The 20,213-nt window shown below is 41.6% G+C and overlaps 1 protein-coding gene across 4 annotated transcripts in view; it reads right to left on the reverse strand.

Moving 5' to 3' along the window:
* The window catches only part of ZNF609 (zinc finger protein 609), a 208,179-nt gene that overhangs the window by 4,557 nt on the left and 183,409 nt on the right, over window positions 1-20,213 (reverse strand). For 3 of the 4 annotated variants that reach the window (XM_023655459.2, XM_070234694.1, XM_023655473.2), the window contains 6 exons: window positions 8,080-8,167; window positions 4,482-6,822; window positions 3,240-3,606; window positions 1,429-1,604; window positions 974-1,190; window positions 165-243 (listed from right to left, as the gene is read on the reverse strand). In XM_023655459.2, coding sequence (XP_023511227.1) covers window positions 170-243; window positions 974-1,190; window positions 1,429-1,604; window positions 3,240-3,606; window positions 4,482-6,822; window positions 8,080-8,167 — 3,263 coding nt within the window. In that variant the 3' untranslated portion in view covers window positions 165-169. The remainder of the gene's footprint in view (window positions 1-164; window positions 244-973; window positions 1,191-1,428; window positions 1,605-3,239; window positions 3,607-4,481; window positions 6,823-8,079; window positions 8,168-20,213) is intronic. The other variant, XM_023655464.2, reaches the window with a different exon arrangement.

A 20,213-nucleotide genomic window follows, 5' to 3' on the forward strand; every position in this document is an offset into this window, starting at 1 on the left:
TCCTCTCAGATGCACATGGCTTCATGGGAGACTTGCATAAGAGGCTTGGCCAGGGTTCCACTGTTTCCAGACTGCTGACCCCACCTAGGCTACACAGAGATTCTGTGATCCAGGTATCAACTATCCCTGCTCTAAGTGTTACCCCAAATTACAAAGTTACTTACCAATCTCACCTCCGGGGGGGTGGGTAGAGTGAGGGAGTTGAGCCTTGCTGGCTGGCAACAATGGCTGTGGAAGAAAGCCCTGAGTGAGAAAGAGGACATGTTAGCAGAGCACTCCCAGAACCGTCCAATAAGCACTTTCTCTTTACCAGCTAGGTGGGTGCTGGGAGGAGTTTCTCCTTAAATTCCTAGCTCCACTGAATTTTGGGGTGCTGACAGAAAAAAATCTGATAGGTGGCCAGATATAGTGGCTGGGGTTAGATAGTAAGCCTCTTTATTTATTTATTTATTTATTTATTTTTATTGAGTTATTGATAGGTTACAATCTTGTGGAATTTCAATTGTACATTAATGTTTGTCAGTCATGTTGTAGGTGCACCACTTCACCCTTTGTGCCCACCCCCCACCCCACCTTTCCCCTGGTATCCACTAAACTGTTCTTGGTCCATAGTTTTAAAATTCCTCATATGAGTGGAGTCATACACAGATTGTCTTTCTCTCGCTGAGTAAGCCTCTTTTTTTCCCAAGTAAAGCTCTCTTTTTTCAGCTGCTTGTTTCTCTTTAGCTGTGGGAGCTCCTGTTCCTTATTCTTCTGAGTATCAAAGCCAATTTTCTGGAGGAGTTTGAGAGTCCTCAAGCTCCAAGGAGAAATAAATGTCATTTGCTTTAATGACTGTCAGTAGGAGGCTAGATTCTGGACAGATTAGAATCTCCACCCACCCAAAAAAAGGATTCTTGCCAGGGGCCCCTTTCTGTGGGCAAGGGTACTGGGATGGAGTCAAAAAGACAGGAGGTGAGGAAAAGAGGCTTACCTGCTGCATAGGGTAAGTTGTACTGTGCTGGGAGCAACGAGTACCCCAAGTGGTGGTGGTGGTGGTGTGTGGACATCAGGCGCTGGGAAGGGGAGGTGCGGGGCCGGTCTACACTCCTTTCACCCCCGCCTGCTCCCCCGACGCTGCTACAGCTGCCACCACCCCCAACTACCCCACAGCCTCCCCGATCTCTCTCCTGAGAAGTTTTATCACTTATCTGGAAAGGAAAACAGAGACAAAAGCACTGTTGTGAGACACACATGAGAACCAGATGCCTAGAATCCACATTATGACTCCTTAGAGGGGAACCTAAGAATCAAGGAGGTGCCTGGTGGAGCCGTGTCAAGTCAGCCAAGCTGCACTGTGGTTAGGACCTGAACTTGCCCATCTTCTCCCAGACCCTAGATCTGGCCTCATTGGTCTTTATGACAGCCAGTGTCACTGCACTTCCTTACCGTGGGAGACTTGCTCTTGTAGTGACTGGCATGCTGCTGCAAGATGTCCAGGGCTTTGGACTCTGAGCTGGATTTACAACTGACACTGGGGCTGGCTCGTGCCTTGTCGGCATCTTCACCCCCTGAGACCTTGCTGCCATATGGGGAGAAAGAGTAGCTGGAAGGCAGGTAGGAACCTGGGGAAGGAGAAATAAAGCAGTCAGAGAGATGGGAGATGTAGAAGAACTGCTTTTGTGAGCTTGGTTAGGTAGCACCAGTTTTCCTAGGCACAGGCTGAGATATTTTCTACCACAGTATCTTCGGGCTGAGACTATTAGTTTGCCCTTTCTTTACTAGAGGCAGAACTAGCTAAGGGATATTAGGGACATGGCCCTCAGTTGCTGAGAAGTCAACTTCCCTAGAGCCCCAGTCTCAGAGATCCACCTTGGAGAAGTGACATGGTAAAGTGCAAAGATCATAGGGTTTGGAGTCAGAGGGCCTTGGGCTCAAATCCTACCTCCGAGACTTACCAGCTGGGTAGCCTTGAGCAAATTAACAACTTTTGAGATTCAGTTTCCTCATCAAACTGAAGATAACAATACTTATTTCATAGGGTTACAAGGAGGAGTAAATAAGATAATGTACATAAATCACCTAGCACAGTGCCTGGCCCAGAGCAGACATTCATCAAATGGAACTACAGTCATGTGTCGCTTAATGATGGGGATGTGTTCTGAGAAATGCACGGAATTTCATCGTTGTGTGAACATCACAGAGTAGACTTACACAAACCGAGATGGTATAGCCTACTACACACCTAAGGCTAAACGGTACTAATCTGATGGGACCACCGGTATATATGTGGTCCATCATTGACTGAAACGTCATTATGCGGTGCATGACTGTTATTATTTTTATATGGATGGATGGGGGTAAAAGGAAGAGAGGAACACCAAAGGGTAAGAATCTCCTATCTGTTTGAAAAGATTACTTGTCCTATTTAGAGTTTGCCTTATAATGTTACACCAGAATATTGAGACTATCTAGACTGCTCTCCTATAGAGAGCTGGGAGCTCTAAAGAGTGAAAGAAATGCTCGCCCACCCCAGAAGCATCCCACGTGGCCCTTCAGGCAACAGAAATCAGTGAGTGGAGTTGAATAAGAGCATTTCCTTCTAACAACTTAAAAAACACGTGTAAACCCCTACTTTGTGCCTCACTCCCCAAGAAGTCACGGATGGCAGTGTAAAGAGCTTATCTTCCCAAGCTGAACCCTTCTAGCTGGACTTCCCCCCAAGCTGACTTCAAACTGCTCTTCCCTTCTCTGCTGTCTGACCTTTACAGCAGAACATGATCTTGCAAATGAATACATGCATTGTCTTGGTTTGAATTTTATTTGTTTCATGTGTCTCTCCTGCTACAATTAATTCATAAGCTCCTTGAGGGGTGGGAACTAGTCTTCTTTCTTTTGTGTTCCCCACAATGCCTTGCACATTGCAAAATGTAGAACATGTGTTTAAAAAAATCCCAGCTGAGGGAAGATGGCAGTGGTAGGGAGTTGTACCTTTAGTTATTCATGAAAAGTGACTGTAGAGGCAACTCTCTAGCTGGAGCAAGGGAGGGAGAGGTGGTCCTGCAGACTGTAATTAGGAGCCATTCAAGGAGCTTGGGGTTAAAGTGTCTACTTCACAGAATGTCACATTCAAAAAGGGGCTGTCATCTACCTGAGCCTCAATAAGCATTGGGACCGAGCAAGAAAACTCTGGATTTGAAATCTGTGCTTCATTTCCCTTCCCGGTTAATGGAACACCAGCTGGAACGAGGGTGCTGTACCTGGGTAGTTCTGCATCATCACAGCAGGCATGCCCCGGTAGCTGGGGTGGTTGGGGTCATAGGACTGGCTGTAGGAGTAGCCGTGCATGTAGGGGATGTAGGACTGGTGCTGGGTGAGGGGGGAGGACACAGGCACATGGACACTTGGTCGGGGCTCCTTGCTCCCAAGGCGGGATTCCTCAGACGTGGGCAGCTTGCAGTCACTACTTGTGCTTTCCTTCCCATCCTCCTTGGGGACAGAGTCCTTACTCCGATTCCTTTCCTCCTTCAATTTGCGGTCTCGCTCCTCTTTCCACCGCTCATCCTCTGACTTAATGTCTGAGTACTTGGCAGGATAAACATATGTCCACATCCGGGGCTCTGCTTCCTACGACAACCACAGAATGAGCACTGAGTGTTGAACAGATAAGGGAGAGATTTCAAGGCCAAAGTCCCAGTAGAAACACCAGAGCAGATAATACTAGACACCTGGGGCAGAGTATGATCTTGGCCTCTATTGATCTTCATTTACAATCAATTCTAGTTGCTCTTGCTTAAAGAGCCTGCCCCCTCCCTGCCCCAAAGGAAACAAAATGTGGGGAAAGAAAAGAAAGATCCCGAACAGCATTTTGGGGAAATGACTCCAAGAATAGAAGAGGCTACTCCCTAAGAAGGATTTTTAGGTTGTTTCACTTCTTCAGAGCAAGCTCAGGGCAAGAAAGCTGTAAGTGGTGCCCAGCTCAGAGGAGGGAGCTTTAATTGGGGCACCAGGAGAGAAAGGAAGACTTTCTAAGTCTCATGAGCAGAGCAAGATGAGAGACAAAGTTCTTAGCTCTAACTCTACCCATAGTCTTTTTGAAAGTGACTCAGTCTGAGTAATGGGACTTTCAGCCTACTCTAAAAAATGGAGAGATCACCATTAATTCATTCCATAGGAACCAAACAGTGGGAGCAACAGTGGACTAGGAATCAAGATACCTGGGTTCTAGTTCTGGCTCTGTTAGTGAAACTTCAAGTAATCTTAGACAAATCAAACTAACTTACCTGGGCTTTCGTCTCAAGTAGGAAAAACACCTTTTACTAATGTAAAAGCATTTTTTAAAAAAACATTAAAATGATTTACAAAGGTAAAGTAGCCCTAAAATCATAGATTTCTCCTGCTAACCTGCATTCCGTTGACCCCCTACATAAGGACAGCCCTGATTCATGAGGAAGAGGGAAAGACTATCAAACAGTATTTCTATTTCCTCCCGGAACAGTTACCTGTCGGTACCAGAGTATTGGATCCACCTCTGCCTGTCGGCCACACTCAGCACCTGTCTTAGCCTCAGAAGCCTCCTTGCCTAGGTGGCTGGCCTCATTCAGCTTCACTTTAAGTCCTTCTGGGGCCTGGCTGGGGAGTTTGGACGAGTCATCTAACTTGGGAATAATGACTGATTTGGCAGCGTCAGCCCCTGGCTCTTTGGCTTTGCCAGGTCCTGACTTCACCAGGTCTGTCAGGCTGGGGGCCTTGGTGAGAGTTGGTGGAATTGACGGCTTTTGCTTCCATTCTTCCTTGAGTGCTGCCTCCCGTTCTTTCAGGCCCATGTCTGTCTTCTTTTCCAGTCCCCGCTGTTGCTGCTCCAAGCTCTGCCGTTTCTGCTGTTCTTCATACTGCTGCCGGTATGCTGTGTTAGTGCTCAGGAGGTGGGTGTGGTAACTCTGGTCACTGTAGCCATAGGGGGGCACATAGGCATATTGGTTGTAGTATAGCGACTGCATATACATGTTGGGACGTTGCTGGATGACGGAGGGTTGCTGACTGGAACTGCTCAGCTCTGGTTTCTTTTCCTCACAGACATCATTCTTCACTTTTCCCTCTATGCTCTCAGACTCTTCATCCTTTTTTGTCTTCAGGGCCTGGTTCTCTACTCCTGACTGGCTGCTGGGGTTCAGAGCCCCAGGGCTGGACTGTGTGTAACTTGGAGAGTAGTAACTCTCAAAGCCTTGGTAATATGGTGACTCTTTGCTCTGTGGCTGAGGAGGGAAAAGAGTTTTCTTAGCTCCTTCCTTAACCAACTGTTCAGGGTCCTTTGACTTGACACTGTCCACTTTGCCCTCCCCATCCTCCCCAGCATCAGAGATGTCAGAGTAAGCAGGACTGTTGGTTTTGACTGAACTGGCTTCAGCTCCATTCTGGGTCACTACATGTAAGGGAGTCATGGGCTGGGTAGGGGTGGTGCTATCTAGGCGGCTACTGCCTCCAATTGAAGGACTGGGGGCATTGTCTGTGAAGCTGTAGATCTTGTCAGCTTCAGCCTTGATGCTAGCTAGTCGGCTTTGGTGGGGGTCTGATGAGCCGTTTAGGAGCCCTTCCATTTTCATCCCCTCTCCTGATGATTCCCTGAATGGGCTTTTGCCTTCTTCTGCTCGACACACCTTCCCAGGGGTCAGAGGACTTTCAAGTTCCTTTGAAGACTCCTTCTTTTTTTTGTCTTTCTTTTTCTTGTCCTTGGCTGGAGTCAAGGCAGGGTTGACTGTGAAAGGTTCTCCCATCACAGTGGGCTTGGGCTGAATGGGTTTGAGTTGGGGGCTGTTGGGCATGGCTTGGACCACTGTGGTGGTCAAGCCTGAGGAGGAGCCTGGGCTTGTTGCTGTGAAGGTGGCTGTCTGGAAAGTGTAGATTTGCTGCGGGGGGATGGCAGGGGCAATGGGCCTGGCTGACTTTAAGCTCTTGGAAGGAATCTTTTCAGGCTTCAAACTAGAGGGTTTTTTACATTTTTCTTTTTCCATACACTTCCTTTCCAAAGAATCAAAGGCATCATTGCTTGTTTCATCCATTACTGAGGGTCCATCATCAGAGCCATCATTGGATAAGGCCCCTAGGTCTGTGTCCCCTTCCCCACTCAACTTTTTCTTACAGAGTCCTTTTGTGCTGAATTTGCTTGAAGGAGAAGGGCTATGGGGCTCTACGAGCCGAACTTTGGGGGTAGCTGAGCGGGCAGGGGACAAGGAACCTTTTTGTGAGACAGATGCACCATTGCAGCTCCCAAGGTCTGCATGTAGGGTGGGCTCCTCTCCGTACTCACTGTCTCCATCTGCTTCTGGCTTGCTGTCATCATCTGTATGAGCATGAGCTTGGTGGTACTTAAGTCCGTTGATGTGCTTGTACTTTTTGTTGCAGTTTGGGTGGGGACAGTCAATCAGGACTGGGGAGGGACAATTTCTGTCTAGAACAGTGGGTTCCCCCTTGGTCCCAGGAAGGGGGCCAGTGGCTGAGCCCATGGAATTCGTACGGACACGTTTGCTCCCTTTGGAGTCCTCTGAGCTAGAATTCAGCTCCATGTCTGAAAGCGGTTTGTTCTTCCGCTTATTAGCTGAGGAAGGGCTGGCTTTGACATCCTCAGAGGTGCTACTGGCAGGTGGGCGATGCTCTGAAGAATTTTGGCTGCCCCGACGGCCTTTGCTATTGGCTCCTGCTCGAGTTTTGCTGCTGCTGCTGGTCCCTTTGCTGTCAGACGCTGTGGCTGTCTCATTGACAGGTGTGTTACTGTTGGGACGCATACGTTTGCCTCTACCCCGACCATTGCGCATCTCCAAGTCACTGGTAGGGGAGTCACAAAACCTGGGCAAAGGACAAGCACAACAGGATATTATTAAGAAGAGAAAACATCTTAAAATCACTTTAGCTGCAGGCTCCAGAAGAACTGTCCAGATGGTAACTATCATTTTCAATGAATATGATTTGTTAAAGAAACTTTTGAAAGCGTGGGAAATGCATTAAGTGGTGAGCTCTTAGGATGTTATCTGCATGCATGCATGTAATGTTGTAAATTATTCCCCAACATTTGGGTTCCCCAAACCCTGGCAGACTGGAAACTAATATTAGGAACAAGCTGTAGGGTGCCATTCACTGAAATGTCAACCTTAAGGTCAAATTGCAACTTGATAAGGTCCTTGTGAAACCTACATTGTCCAGTGGAGTTTATAAAACTGAAAATGTTCTTGAGTTTAAACTTCTAAGAGATAGTACCATTGAAAACATAGTACCATTGAAAAACATCATCAGTGAATGTTAATTTACCCATAGTCAGACTCTATGGCCTTGGTCTCAACAAGACTACAGGTAGAAGCCAGAATTCAATAATTCCAGACAAAGGCTTAAATACGATCTCCCAATTCCTACCCAACCCATCAACAGCTAATTCATTTCTTCTTCTTCTTTTTTTTTTTTTTTTAAGATTTTATTTTATTCTTTTTTCTCCCCAAAGCCCCCCAGTACATAGTTGTATATTCTTCATTGTGGGTCCTTCTAGTTCTGGCATGTGGGATGCTGCCTCAGCGTGCTTTGATGAGCAGTGCCACGTCCGCGCCCAGGATTCGAACCAATGAAACACTGGGCCACTTGCAGCAGAGTGCGCAAACTTAAACACTCGGCCACGGGGCCAGCCCCTCATTTATTCTTCTCCAATGCCAGATGAATATAGTGCCTTCCCTTGTCTCTACATCATAATGTCCTTTAAAAGCTAGGTGTCTTTTTTTTTTTTTTAAGATTTTATTTTTCCTTTTTCTCCTCAAAGCCCCCTGGTGCATAGTTGTGTATTTTTTTTTTTAGTTGTGCGTCCTTCTAGTTGTGGCATGCAGGATGCCGCCTCAGCATGGCCTGATGAGCGGTGCCATGTCCGCGGCCAGGATCCGAATGGGTGAAACGCTGGCCCACCGAAGCAGAGGGCGTAAACTCAACCACTCGGCCACAGGGCCGGTCCCCAAAAGCTGGGTGTCTTTTAAAAGCTATCCAACTCTAGCAGGATAAAGGTAAAAGGTCACTCACTGATCAGGGTGGTTCAGACTAATACAAACTAAAAAGCTGTAGGGTGCTTACCTGGGGGGTGCCCAATCATGCCGTGTACAGTCAAGAAGTGTACCTACATATGTCTTGTTCCTCCATGTTACATTCACCACCAACATTCCTGGAAGACAAGATGACTCAGATATAGACAAGAGAAACCCTGTTGGCCACCAATAAGAGTATCTTCCATTTGAGTAGCATTTTGACTCCTGTAGGAGGGTTTAGGGGGTGATCTGGGTCCCAATGGAACAAACAGTTCTATGGGAACTGCCTGTAACACTACTGCAGTCCCTTAAGATGGGCAATAATTGCAAAGATTTCATGGTTCAGGTAAGGCACATTTTCTTAACTGAAAAAAATTATGCAGGGGCTGGCCCAGTGGCACAGTGGTTAAGTTCGCACATTCTGCTTTGCTGGCCCGGGGTTTGCCAGTTTGGATCCCTGGTGCGGACATGGCACTACTCAGTAAGCCATGCTGTGGCAGGCATCCCACATATAAAAGTAGAGGAAGATGGGCATGGATGTTAGCTCAGGGCCAGTCTTTCGCAGCAAAAAGAGGAGGATTGGCAGCAGATGTTAGCTTATGGCTAATCTTCCTCCCCGCCCCCACCAAAAAAAGCAGTATTTCAAATATACTAAAAAAAATAAAGGGGAACCTAAGAAAAACTCATGTACCTATCACCTAGTTGAATGGATTTATAAGATTTTGTGCCATACTTGCATCAGATTTCTGTTGGGTTTTTTTGCTGAGGAAAATTAGCCCTGAGCTAACATCTGTGCCATTCTTCCTCCACTTCAAATGTGGGTTGCCACCACAGCATGCCCAACAGGTGGTGTAGGTCTATGTCCGGGATCCAAACCCACAACCCCAAGCCATTGAAGTGAAGTGTGCCAAACAATCACTATGCCACGGGGCGGGCCCCCAGATTTTTTTTTTAAAGAAGAAAACATTATAGTTGGAAAGCATTATTTACTACATTTTCAAACTTTCCATTGATGGGATCATGCTGGGGGTGTAACTTACCTTTTTCACTTAACATTACAAATTTGAGATTTATCTATGTTGACATGAAAAGCTTAATACATTTATTTTAACTGTGCTCAAATATATCATTGTAGATTTGACTACAATTTATACATTCTGTTGATGGACATTTAGGTTTTTGGCACACTTTTCACTCTTAAATGACATCATAATAAACATTCCTGACATGTTCATTTTACTTAAAAATGCTTTTGAATAGATGCCATATTCCAAAATTCAAAGGATAAAAAAAATGCAAAGAAGATATAATATACATAATATATAACATATATAAAATATATATGTTATAATATATAACATATAATACATATAATATATATTATATACAATATAAATATTATATATAAGATATAATGTACATAATATAAAATGAAATGTCCCTCCTATCACTATTCTTCAGCCTTCCAGTTTCCCTATTCAGAAACAGCCATGGATATTCATGTATTCCTTCAGACATATTTTATACATTTATAAGCAAATAAGTTTATATATTCTTCCTCAAATGGTAGCAGTATACACAGAATGTTCTGTACATTTTTCGTGTAACCATATATTTTGGAGCATTTCATGTAAGTACACATAGAACTACTTGATTCTTTTCAATGGATGTATTTGAATGATTTCAAATCATACCATAATTTATTTAATCAGTCCCCTGTTGATGGACATTTCAGTTGCTTCACTCCTCTGCTGTTACAAATAATGCTGAATGAATAACCTTGCACAAATGTTTTATCTTACTTACACAAATATGTCTGTCAGATAAATTTCTGTAAGTAATATTGCTAATCACAGAGCACTTGTATTTGGATTTTTGATAAATACCGCCAAACTGCCCTCAAAGAGGATGTACTCATTTATACACCTATCAGTAGAATGTGAGAACAACTATTGTTCTTTCTCTTTGGCAACAGAGTACCCTCAAATTTTTGATCTCTGCCAATCTGACAGGAGAAAAATCATGTTTTATGCAGTTTTAATCTAATGTTTCTTATTATGAGTTTATACATCATTTCATTACAAGCTATCATTATGAGATCTGTATTTCCTTTCTAGTGAACTGTCTGTTCTTATCCTTTGCTCATCTTTCTACTGAATTATTTGTGACTCTTAATATACTACAGTAAGCCCTTTGACTGTAATATGAATCAGATATTTCTCCCTGGTTTGTCATTTGCTAATGGTGCTTAATGCTTCAGAAATTATTTACTTTCATGTTGTTACATTTATCAGTCTTTTATGGATTCAGAGTTTTTTGTCATATTTCAAAAGGTTTTCACCATTCCATCACTTTATTAACAGTTTTTTCTTACGGTTTCTTTTAGTACTTTTATGGTTTAATTTTTTATATTTAAATCTTTGATCCATCTGGAATTCAACCTGGTATAGAAATGTCTGACATAGACTTACCCTTTTCATTTTGTTTTTGTGGCTTATCTTCTAAAATATTTTTGGTTAGTTTTACATTTTAAGAAAGTCAAATATATTAAGCTCTTCCCTTATGGTTTGTGCTCTTTATGTCTTATCACAAGGTCATAAATATGAGATATTTTAAAGGTATCTTTACCAAGCTAAGAATGGTTTTTACATTTTTAATGGTAGAAAAAAATGTAAAAGACAATAATACTTTATGTGATGCGAAATTATATGAAATTCAAATATCATTGCCCATGAGCAAAGTTTTATCGGAACATAGACACTTAATTATTTATGCATTGTCTACGTCTGATTTCACACCACAAGGCAATCTTAAGTATGCAGCAGAGGCTGAATGGCCTGCAAAGCCTTTACAGAAAAAGTTCACCAAGCCCCACTGTAGATCTGTTTTCTTTTCTAATATAAACATTTAAAACCATAAATTTCCCTCATAGCCTACTTCACTCCACAAGTTTTGATGTTCTCCTTATCATTTAGGTCAAAACATTTTCTAGTTTCCTTGGTGATTTGTTTTTTTTGAGGAAGATTAGCCCTGAGCTAACATCTGCTGCCAATCCTCCTCTTTTTGCTGAGGAAGACTGGCCCTGAGCTAACATCCATGCCCATCTTATATGTCTTATATCACATATGACCATTTTATATGTGGGACGCCTACCACAGCATGGCTTGCCAAGCAGTGCCATGTCCGCACCTGGGAGCCAGGCCAAAGTGGAACATACGAACTTAACCGCTGTGCCACCAGGCCGGCCCCTGAGTTTTTTTTTTTGATCCTGAGGTTACTTAGAACTGTGTGCTGTCAAATTTTCAAATACTTGGGAACTTTCCAGACATCTCTTTGTTATTGATTTCTTTTTTTTTTTTTAAAGATTTTATTTTTTTCCCCAAAGCCCCCCAGTACATAGTTGTATATTCTTCTTGTGGGTCCTTCTAGTTGTGGCATGTGGGATGCTGCCTCAGCATGGTTTGATGAGCAGTGCCATGTCCACGCCCAGGATTTGAACCAACGAAACACTGGGCCGCCTACAGTGGAGCGCACGAACTTAACCACTCGGCCATGGGGCCAGCCGCTGTTATTGATTTCTAATATAATTCTACTGTGCTTAAAGAACATACTCTATATGATTTCAATTCATTTACATTTATTGAGAAGTGATTTATGGTCTAAAATGTGTTCTATCCTGAAAACATTCCATGTGCACCTGAAAAGATATTTTAAAATTTGTATTTTGCAGTTGTTGGGTGTTCTATAAATGAAAGGTCAAATTAATTGACAGTGTTACTCAAATCTTCCTAATCCCTACTAATTTTGTCTTCTTTTTATTAATTACTTGCCCCGTTCTTGCTTACTGGAACTCCTATTTATATAGAAGTTGGACCTTCTAGACTAATCTTCTTTCTTATCATTCCATCCCTGTTTTCCACTTCTTGGTCTTTTAGTTCTATACTCTAAGGGATCTCCTTCATCTTCTAAGTTATATACTGAATTTTTCATTTTTACTATTGTATTTTTAACTTAAAAAAAGCCTCCTGTTCTTATTTCATGGCTGCAATACAGATGTTTAGTTATAATATCTTTTGAAATCTGTTTCTGCTTTCTCAATAGTTGTTTTCCTCTGAGCTCTTTTTTTCTGTTTGTTTTGGTCTATATACTCTTGTTTTTCAGGTTTTCCTCAAAAGTTTGGTGATCTTTGGATCCGTTCATATTTAAGTGAAAGGTATAAAAACTGGACTAGAAGTACTATGTGTGGGTCATTCCATTAAGTCATCATTATAAATATTGGTAGGGGTTTTTTCCTTCCTTCCAGGGCTTGTCAAATCCCCCGGAGAGGACCTCTTCAATCCTTACCTGGCTGCCCGCTTTTCTATGTGTTATATGAACCTTCAGTTAGTCCTCAGTACAGCATCCTGCCTTCCTCTATGTCCAGTGTCCCTGAGTCCAGAGCTGCTCTGGTGGAAACTCTCCAGAGTGTAAACATCAGTTTTCCGCTGTAGTGGCAGAGGGGCAGGTGCATGGCTGTGTAGGACGAGGATAAAAATGTAGAGCTTTTGCTTCTTGTACAGACTTTCAGCCAATCTTCCTGTTTCCCAAATTCCCTGTGTTCAGAGGTACTGTATTTCCAATTCCTTAATTTTTCTAGAAATCTGTGGTGCAAACTCCTTATTTCTTGGCTCTCCATCCTCCCAACTTCAGGTGAAAAGCAAACAACTAAAAAACTGAGTTTTCGTTTTTTTCAGGTTTCTTATATCAGCACTAGTTTCGAAAGTTCTACTGATTATGCCTGTCTGCAGTAGACAGTCTGTTTTTTTTTAACTTGTGAGTTTATACCTTAAAAACAAAATACTTTTACTAACATTTGACTGGATTATAAAGGGGGAAAGTGGGGGTAAACATGTACGTTCAATCTACCATGTTTAAGCAGAAGACTGGATTTACTTTTATTTACCTGTTTGGTATACTTGGAGTGGACAACCTACCTAAATAGTTGTTTCTTTTTTTATTTTTATTTTATTTTTTTTATTGAGTTAATGATAGGTCACAAACTTGTAAAATTTCAGTTGTACATTATTGATTGTCAGTCGTGTTGCAGGTGCACCACTCTACCCCCTGTGCCCACCCCCCACCCCTCTTCTCCCCTGGTAGCCACCAATCTGTTCTCTCTGTCTATATTTTTAAATTCCTCATATGAGTGGAGTGATACAGAGATTGTCCTTCTCTCGCTGGCTTATTTCACTTAACATAATTCCCTCAAGGTCCATCCATGTTGTTGCAAATGGAATGCTTTTGTTCTGTTTTGCAGCTGAGTAGTATTCCATTGTATATATATACCACATCTTCATTATCCATTCATCTGTTGATGGGCACTTAGGTTGCTTCCATGTCTTGGCTATTGTAAATAATGCTGCAATGAACATTGGGGTGCATAGAACTTTAGGAATTGCTGACTTCAAGCTCTTTGGATAGATACCCAGTAGTGGAATGGCTGGGTCATATGGTAGTTCTATTTTTAATTTTTTGAGGAATCTCCATACTGTTTTCCATAGTGGCTGCACCAGTTTACATTCCCACCAGCAGTGTATAAGAGTTCCTTTTTCTCCACAACCTTTCCAACATTTGTTACTACTAGTTTTAGATATTTTTGTCATTCTAATGGGTGTAAGGTGATATCTTAGTGTAGTTTTGATTTGCATTTCCCTGATGATCAGCAATGATGAGCATCTTTTCATGTGCCTATTGGCCATCTGTATATCTTCTTTGGAGAAATGTCTGTTTATGTCTCCAGCCCATTTTTTGATTGGGTTGTTTGATTTTTTGTTGTTGAGTTGTGAGAGTTCTTTATATATTATGGATATTAAGCCTTTGTCAGATATATGACTTGCAAATATTTTTTCCCAGTTAGTGGGTTGTTGTTTTGTTTCAATCATGTTTTCACTTGCCTTGAAGAAGCTCTTTAGTCTGATGAAGTCCCATTTGTTTATTCTTTCTATTGTTTCCCTTCTCTGAGAAGGCATGGTGTCCGAAAAGATCCTTTTAATACTGATGTCAAAGAGTGTACTGCCTACAGTTTCTTCTAGAAGGCTTATGGTTTCAGGTCTCACCCTTAGGTCTTTGATCCATTTTGAGTTTATTTTGGTGAATGGTGAGAAAGAATGGTCAATTTTCATTATTTTACATGTGGCTTTCCAGTTTTCCCAGCACCATTTGTTGAAAAGACTTTCTTTTCTCCATTGTATGCCCTCAGCTCCTTTGTCAAAGATAAGCTGTCCATAGATGTGTGGTTTTATTTCTGGGCTTTCAATTCTGTTCCATTGATCTGTGCACCTGCTTTTGTACCAGTACCATGCTGTTTTGATTACTGTAGCTTTGTAGTATGTTTTGAAGTCAGGGATTGTGATGCCTCACGTTTTGTTCTTTTTACTCAGGATTGCTTTAGCAATTCGGGGTCTTTTGTTGCCCCATATGAATTTTAGGATTCTTTGTTCTAATTCTGTAAAGAATGTCATTGGCATTCTGATTGGGATAGCATTGAATCTGTAGATTGCTTTAGGTAGAATGGACATTTTAACCATGTTTATTCTTCCAATCCATGTACATGGAATGTACATGGAATGTCTTTCCATCTCCTTATGTCGTCATCCAATTCTCTCTGAAAGGCCTTGTAATTTTCATTCACTTCCTTAGTTAAATTTATCCCGAGGTATTTTATTCCTTTTATTGTGATTGTGAATGGTATTGTGTTCTTGAGTTCTTTTTCTGTTAGCTCGTTATTAGAATATAGAAATGCTACTGATTTATGCAAATTGATTTTATACCCTGCAACTTTGCTGTAGTTGTTGATTACTTCTAACAGTTTTCCAATGGATTCTTTGGGGTTTTCTATATATAAGATCATATCGTATGCAAACAGCGAGAGTTTCACTTCTTCCCTCCCTATTTAGATTCCTTTTTCTTGCCTGATTGCTCTGGCCAGGACCTCCACTACTATGTTAAATAAGAGTGGTGATAGAGGGCATCCTTGTCTCGTTCCTGTTTTCAGGGGGATGGCACTCAGTTTTTGCCCATTGAGTATGATGTTGGCTGTGGGTTTGTCATACATGGCCTTTATTATGTTGAGGTAGTTCCCTTCTATGCCCGTTTTCTTCAGAGTTTTTATCATAAATGGCTGTTGGATCTTGTCAAATGCTTTCTCTGCATCTATTGAGATGATCATGTGGTTTTTATTCCTCAGTTTGTTGATGTGGTGTATCATGTTGATTGATTTGCAGATGTTGAACCATCCCTGTGTCCCCTGTATGAATCCCACTTGATCATGATGTACGATCCTTTTGATGAGTTGCTGAATTCTGGTTGCCAGAATTTTTGCATCTATGTTCATCAGCGATATTGGCCTGTAGTTCTTTTTATCGTGGTGTCCTTGTCAGGCTTTGGTATCAGCATGATGTTGGCCTCGTAGAATGGAAGTGTTCCATCCTTCCTAATTTTTTGGAATAGCTTGAAAAGGATGGGTATTAAATCCTCTCTGAAAGTTTGGTAGAATTCCCCAGGAAAGCCATCTGGTCCTGGGGTGTTATTCTTTGGGATGTTTTTGATTGCTGTTTCAATCTCTTTCCTTGTGATTGGTCTGTTCAAATTGTCTGCTTCTTCTTGAGTGAGCTTTGGGAGATTGTAGGAGTCCAAGAATTTATCCAGTTCCTCTAGGTTATCCATTTTGTTGGCATGTAATTTTTCAGAGTATTCTCTTATAATCCGTTGTATTTCTGCAGAGTCTGTTGTTATTTCTCCTCTTTCATTTCTGATTTTGTTTATTTGAGCTTTCTCCCTTTTTTTCCTTGTAAGTCTGGCTAGTGGGTATGACAGTCTTCTTGGGTTTGTCAATTAACCAGCTCTTTGTTTCATTGATCCTTTCTACCGCCTTTTTCCTTTCAATAGCATTTATTTCTGCTCTGATTTTTATTATTTCCCTCCTTCTGCTGACTTTGGACTTTGTTGGTTCTTCTTTCTGTAATTCAGTTAGGTGTAGTTTAAGATTGCTTATTTGGGATTTTTCTTGTTTGTTAAGATATGTCTGTATTGTGATGAATTTTCCTCTTAATACAGCTTTTGCTGTATCCCATATGAGTTGGTACTGCATGTTATCAGTTTCATTTGTCTCCAGGTATTTTTTGATTTCTTCTTTAATTTCTTCAATGATCCATTGCTTGTTCAGTAGCGTATTGTTTAGTCTCCACATCCTTGTGCCTTTCTCAGCTTTTTTCTTGTAATTAATTTCTAGCCTTATAACATTATGATTGGAGAAGACGCTTGTTATTATTTCAATTTTTTTAAATTTGTAGAGGTTTGCCTTGTTTCCCAACATATGGTCTATCGATGAGAATGTTCCATGTGCACTTGAGAAGAATGTGTATTCTGCTGTTTTAGGATGAAGTGTTCTATAAATGTCTATTAAGTCCAATTGTTTTAGTTTTTCATTTAGCTCCACTATTTCCTTGTTGATTTTCTGTCTGGATGATCTGTCCATTGATGTAAGCGGGGTGTTGAGGTCCCCTACTATTATTGTGTTGTTTTTAACATCTTCCTTTAGGTCTGTTAATAGTTGCTTTATGAACTTTGGTGCTCCTGTGTTGGGTGCATAGATATTTATAAGCATTATTTCTTCTTGATGAAGTGTCCCTTTGATCATTATATATTGTCCTTCTGTGTCTCTCTTTACCTGCCTTATTTTGAAATCCGTTTTGTCTGATATAAGTATTGCAACACCTGCTTTCTTTTGCTTGCTATTAGCTTGAAGTATTGTCTTCCACCCCTTCACTCTGAGCCTGTTTGTCCTTGGGGCTGAGATGTGTTTCCTGGAGGCAACAAATTGTTGGATCTTGTTATTTAATCCATTTTGCTACTCTGTGTCTTTTTATTGGAGAGTTCAATCCATTTACATTGAGGGTGATTATTGATGCATGTGGACTTAATGCTGTCAGTCTGTCGCTCGTTATTTGATTTTCCTGCATTACCTTTGTTTCTTGTCCTGTGTGTTTTAGCCTACCCATTGACTACTGCAATTTCTTATGCTGGGTTTCTTAGATTTTTCCTTATTTATGTTTTGTGGCTCTGTTCTGTTTTTTAGTTTAATGGCTACCCTGAAGTTTGTATTTAGAATCTAGTGTATAATATAGTCTATTCTCTGGTGGTCTCTTACTTACTTGGCCTAGACTAATTTAGTCCCTTTCCTCTTCCCCTCCTAAATTATTATTTTCATTTCTTATTCCAACTCATGTTAGGAATTTGTAATTAGGGTGATAAGATCATCTTTGCTTTGCTGGTTTCCTCACCTTTACCCTAATGCTATAGTTGAATATTTGCTATCCTATTCTGGTTCTATCTATCTGTCTCCCTACTCTGCGGTTTGTGACCCCTTTCTCTCTTTTTTTCTTTTTTCAGGTATGACAGTCTTCTTGAGGATTTCTTGTAGTGGAGGACTTTTGGTTACAAATTCCCTTAACTTTTGTTTGTCTGGAAAAGATTTAATTTCTCCCTCATATCTGAAGGATATTTTTGCTGGATAGAGTATTCTTGGCTGAAGATTTTTATCTTTTAAAGTTTTGAATATGTCACTCCATTCTCTCCTAGCTTGTAAGGTTTCTGTAGAGAAATCTGCTGAAAGTCTGAAAGGAGTTCCTTTGTAGGTTATTTTCTTCTGTCTTGCTGCCATGAGTATTCTTTCTTTGTCTTTCATTTTTGCCAGTTTTACTACTATATGCCTTGCAGTAGGTCTTTTTACATTGACAAATCTAGGAGATCTGAAAGCTTTCTCCACACACATTTCTCCCTCAATCCCTAGATTTGGGAAGTTCTCTTCTATTATTTCACTAAGCACAGTTTCTGTTCCACTGTACTTTCCCACGGTCTCAGGAATTCCGATGATCCTTAAAGTCCTTCTCCTCATTGAATTTGCTATTTCTCTGATATTTTCCTCATTTTTTAAAATCCTTAGTTCTCTTTCTTCCTCTGTCTGGAGACATTCAGCCTGTCTATCTTCGATTATGCTAATTTGCTCCTCTATGGTGTCTACCTGGGCATTCAGGGAATCTGTATTCTGTTTTATCTAGTCCACAGTATTTTTCATCTCTAGTAGTTCTGTTTGATTCTTCTTTACGGTTTCAATCTCTTTTGTGAAGTAACTCCGGAACTCGTTGACTTGTTTCTCTATCTTTCCCTCTACCTCATTGAGTTTTTTGATGATAGCTACTCTGAATTCATTTTCACTTAGTTTACCTATTTCCAAGTCCTCAGGACTTAATTCTGTGTTTTTATTGTTTTCCTTCTGTTCTGGAGCTTTTATAAATTGCTGGATGGTAAAGGAGCGGTTTTTGTGCATGATGGTAGTATGTGGTTGCAGTTGCAGCCCATTGCCACTAGATGGGGGTCAAGAGCTGCATGTTCGGAGCTCTCCGCCTTCAGGCAAGATGGCGGCGCCCAGCGAGGGTTGAGGGAGGAGGGGCAGTTTCTCTTGTGCGCGGATCTGGATTCCTATCAGCTCTCCGTCTCTGGTCTCCCGGGGCCCTGGCTTGATGGGGTCCCCGCACAGGGAAGCTTTCCCCTGTCAGTGGGTTTCCACTACACCTGTGGCGGGAGTCCTGGACAATCCCCCAGTCGCATGGCCCCTCCCCTGCTCCTTCCCTCACCCGTGGCAGCAGTCCCAGTCTCTACGGGAGCGAGCGAAGTTGTCTCCTACCCTTTTTCAGCTCGTCCGAGGCCGGCAGCAGCCTCTCCGTCTTCTGTCGTCTTGGTGCTGTAGGTCTCTGACAGTCTGGCATTAGGTTTATTGGCTGAAATTCAGTTTTTCCAATCCTTTGTTGTAGTTTGGAGGCGAGAGAGTCCTGGGTCAGCTCACCCTGCCATTTTGCTCCACCCCTTCTCCTCTAAATAGCTGAGTTTCCAATTAGAATTTCTCTAATTCAGGAAAACTATCACCTATTATATACTCATTTATTGTCTCTCTGCCATTCTTTCATTCTTTGTGTTTTCTAGGACTCATATTCAATGTGTCAGAACCTCTCAAGCTATTATCTGTATCTTTAAGTTGATCTCTCATATATCTTTTTCTCTTTGTGCTTGATTCTTCCAATCTATAATTTTTTCTTTGACTATATGCAGTTTAGTCTTTATCTAAGGTATTGAGTTTTTAAAAAAAATTCCAATGACTATAATGTATAGTTATATTTCAATGACTATTTCTCATTTCCAAGATTTTAAACTGTTTTTTTGTTGTTGTTTTGTTTTGTTTTTGTGAGGAAGATTCACCCTGAGCTAACATCCATTGCCAATTGTCCTTTTATTTTGCTTGAGGAAGATTAGCCCTGAACTAACATCTGTGCCAATCTTCCTCTATTTTGTATGTGGGATGCTTCCACAGCATGGCTGATGAGTGGAGTAGGTCCACACCCAGGGTCCAAACCCAAGAACCTCGGTCTGCCTAAAGTGGAGTGTGCGGCACTTTAATCACTCAGCCATGGGGCTGGCCCCTAAACTGGTTAATTTTTCCTATCTACATGACATTATTTAATTTCTGGCTGTTTGGGTCATAGTTTTATTTTATTTATTCATTTTTTTTGCCTAGGATGATCTGCCCTGAGCTAACATCTACTGCCAATCTTCCTCTTTTTTTTGTTTGAGGAAGAGTTGCCCTGAGCTAACATCCATGCCAATCTTTCTCTATTTTGTACATGACTTGCTGCCACAGAATGGCAGCTGACAAGTGGTGTAGGTCCACACCTGGGATCTGAAACCATGAACCCCGGGCCGCCAAAGTGGAACACACCAAACTTAACCACTAGGCCACAGGGCTGGCCCCCATAGTCTTATTTTTAATACATTATTATTATTCTGTTTCTCTTTAAGAATTCTAAATGTACTTATTACAGTTTGACTGCACCATACATGCGCATTCAATTCCTGATGGTTACATTTTTTTTCTTTAAAGATTTTATTTTTCCTTTTTCTCCCCAAAGCCCCCCAGTACATAGTTGTATATATTTTAGTTGTGGGTCCTTCTAGTTGTGGTACATGGGATGCCACCTCAGCATGGCCTGATGAGCGGTGCCATGTCTGTGCTCAGGATTTGAACTGGCAAAACCCTGGGCTGCTGAAGCAGAGCACACAAACTTAACCACTTGGCCACAGGGCCAGCCCCTG

Source organism: Equus caballus, chromosome 1 (genome assembly GCF_041296265.1).
Source record: "Equus caballus isolate H_3958 breed thoroughbred chromosome 1, TB-T2T, whole genome shotgun sequence".
In the NCBI taxonomy this organism is placed as follows: Eukaryota; Metazoa; Chordata; class Mammalia; order Perissodactyla; family Equidae; genus Equus; species Equus caballus.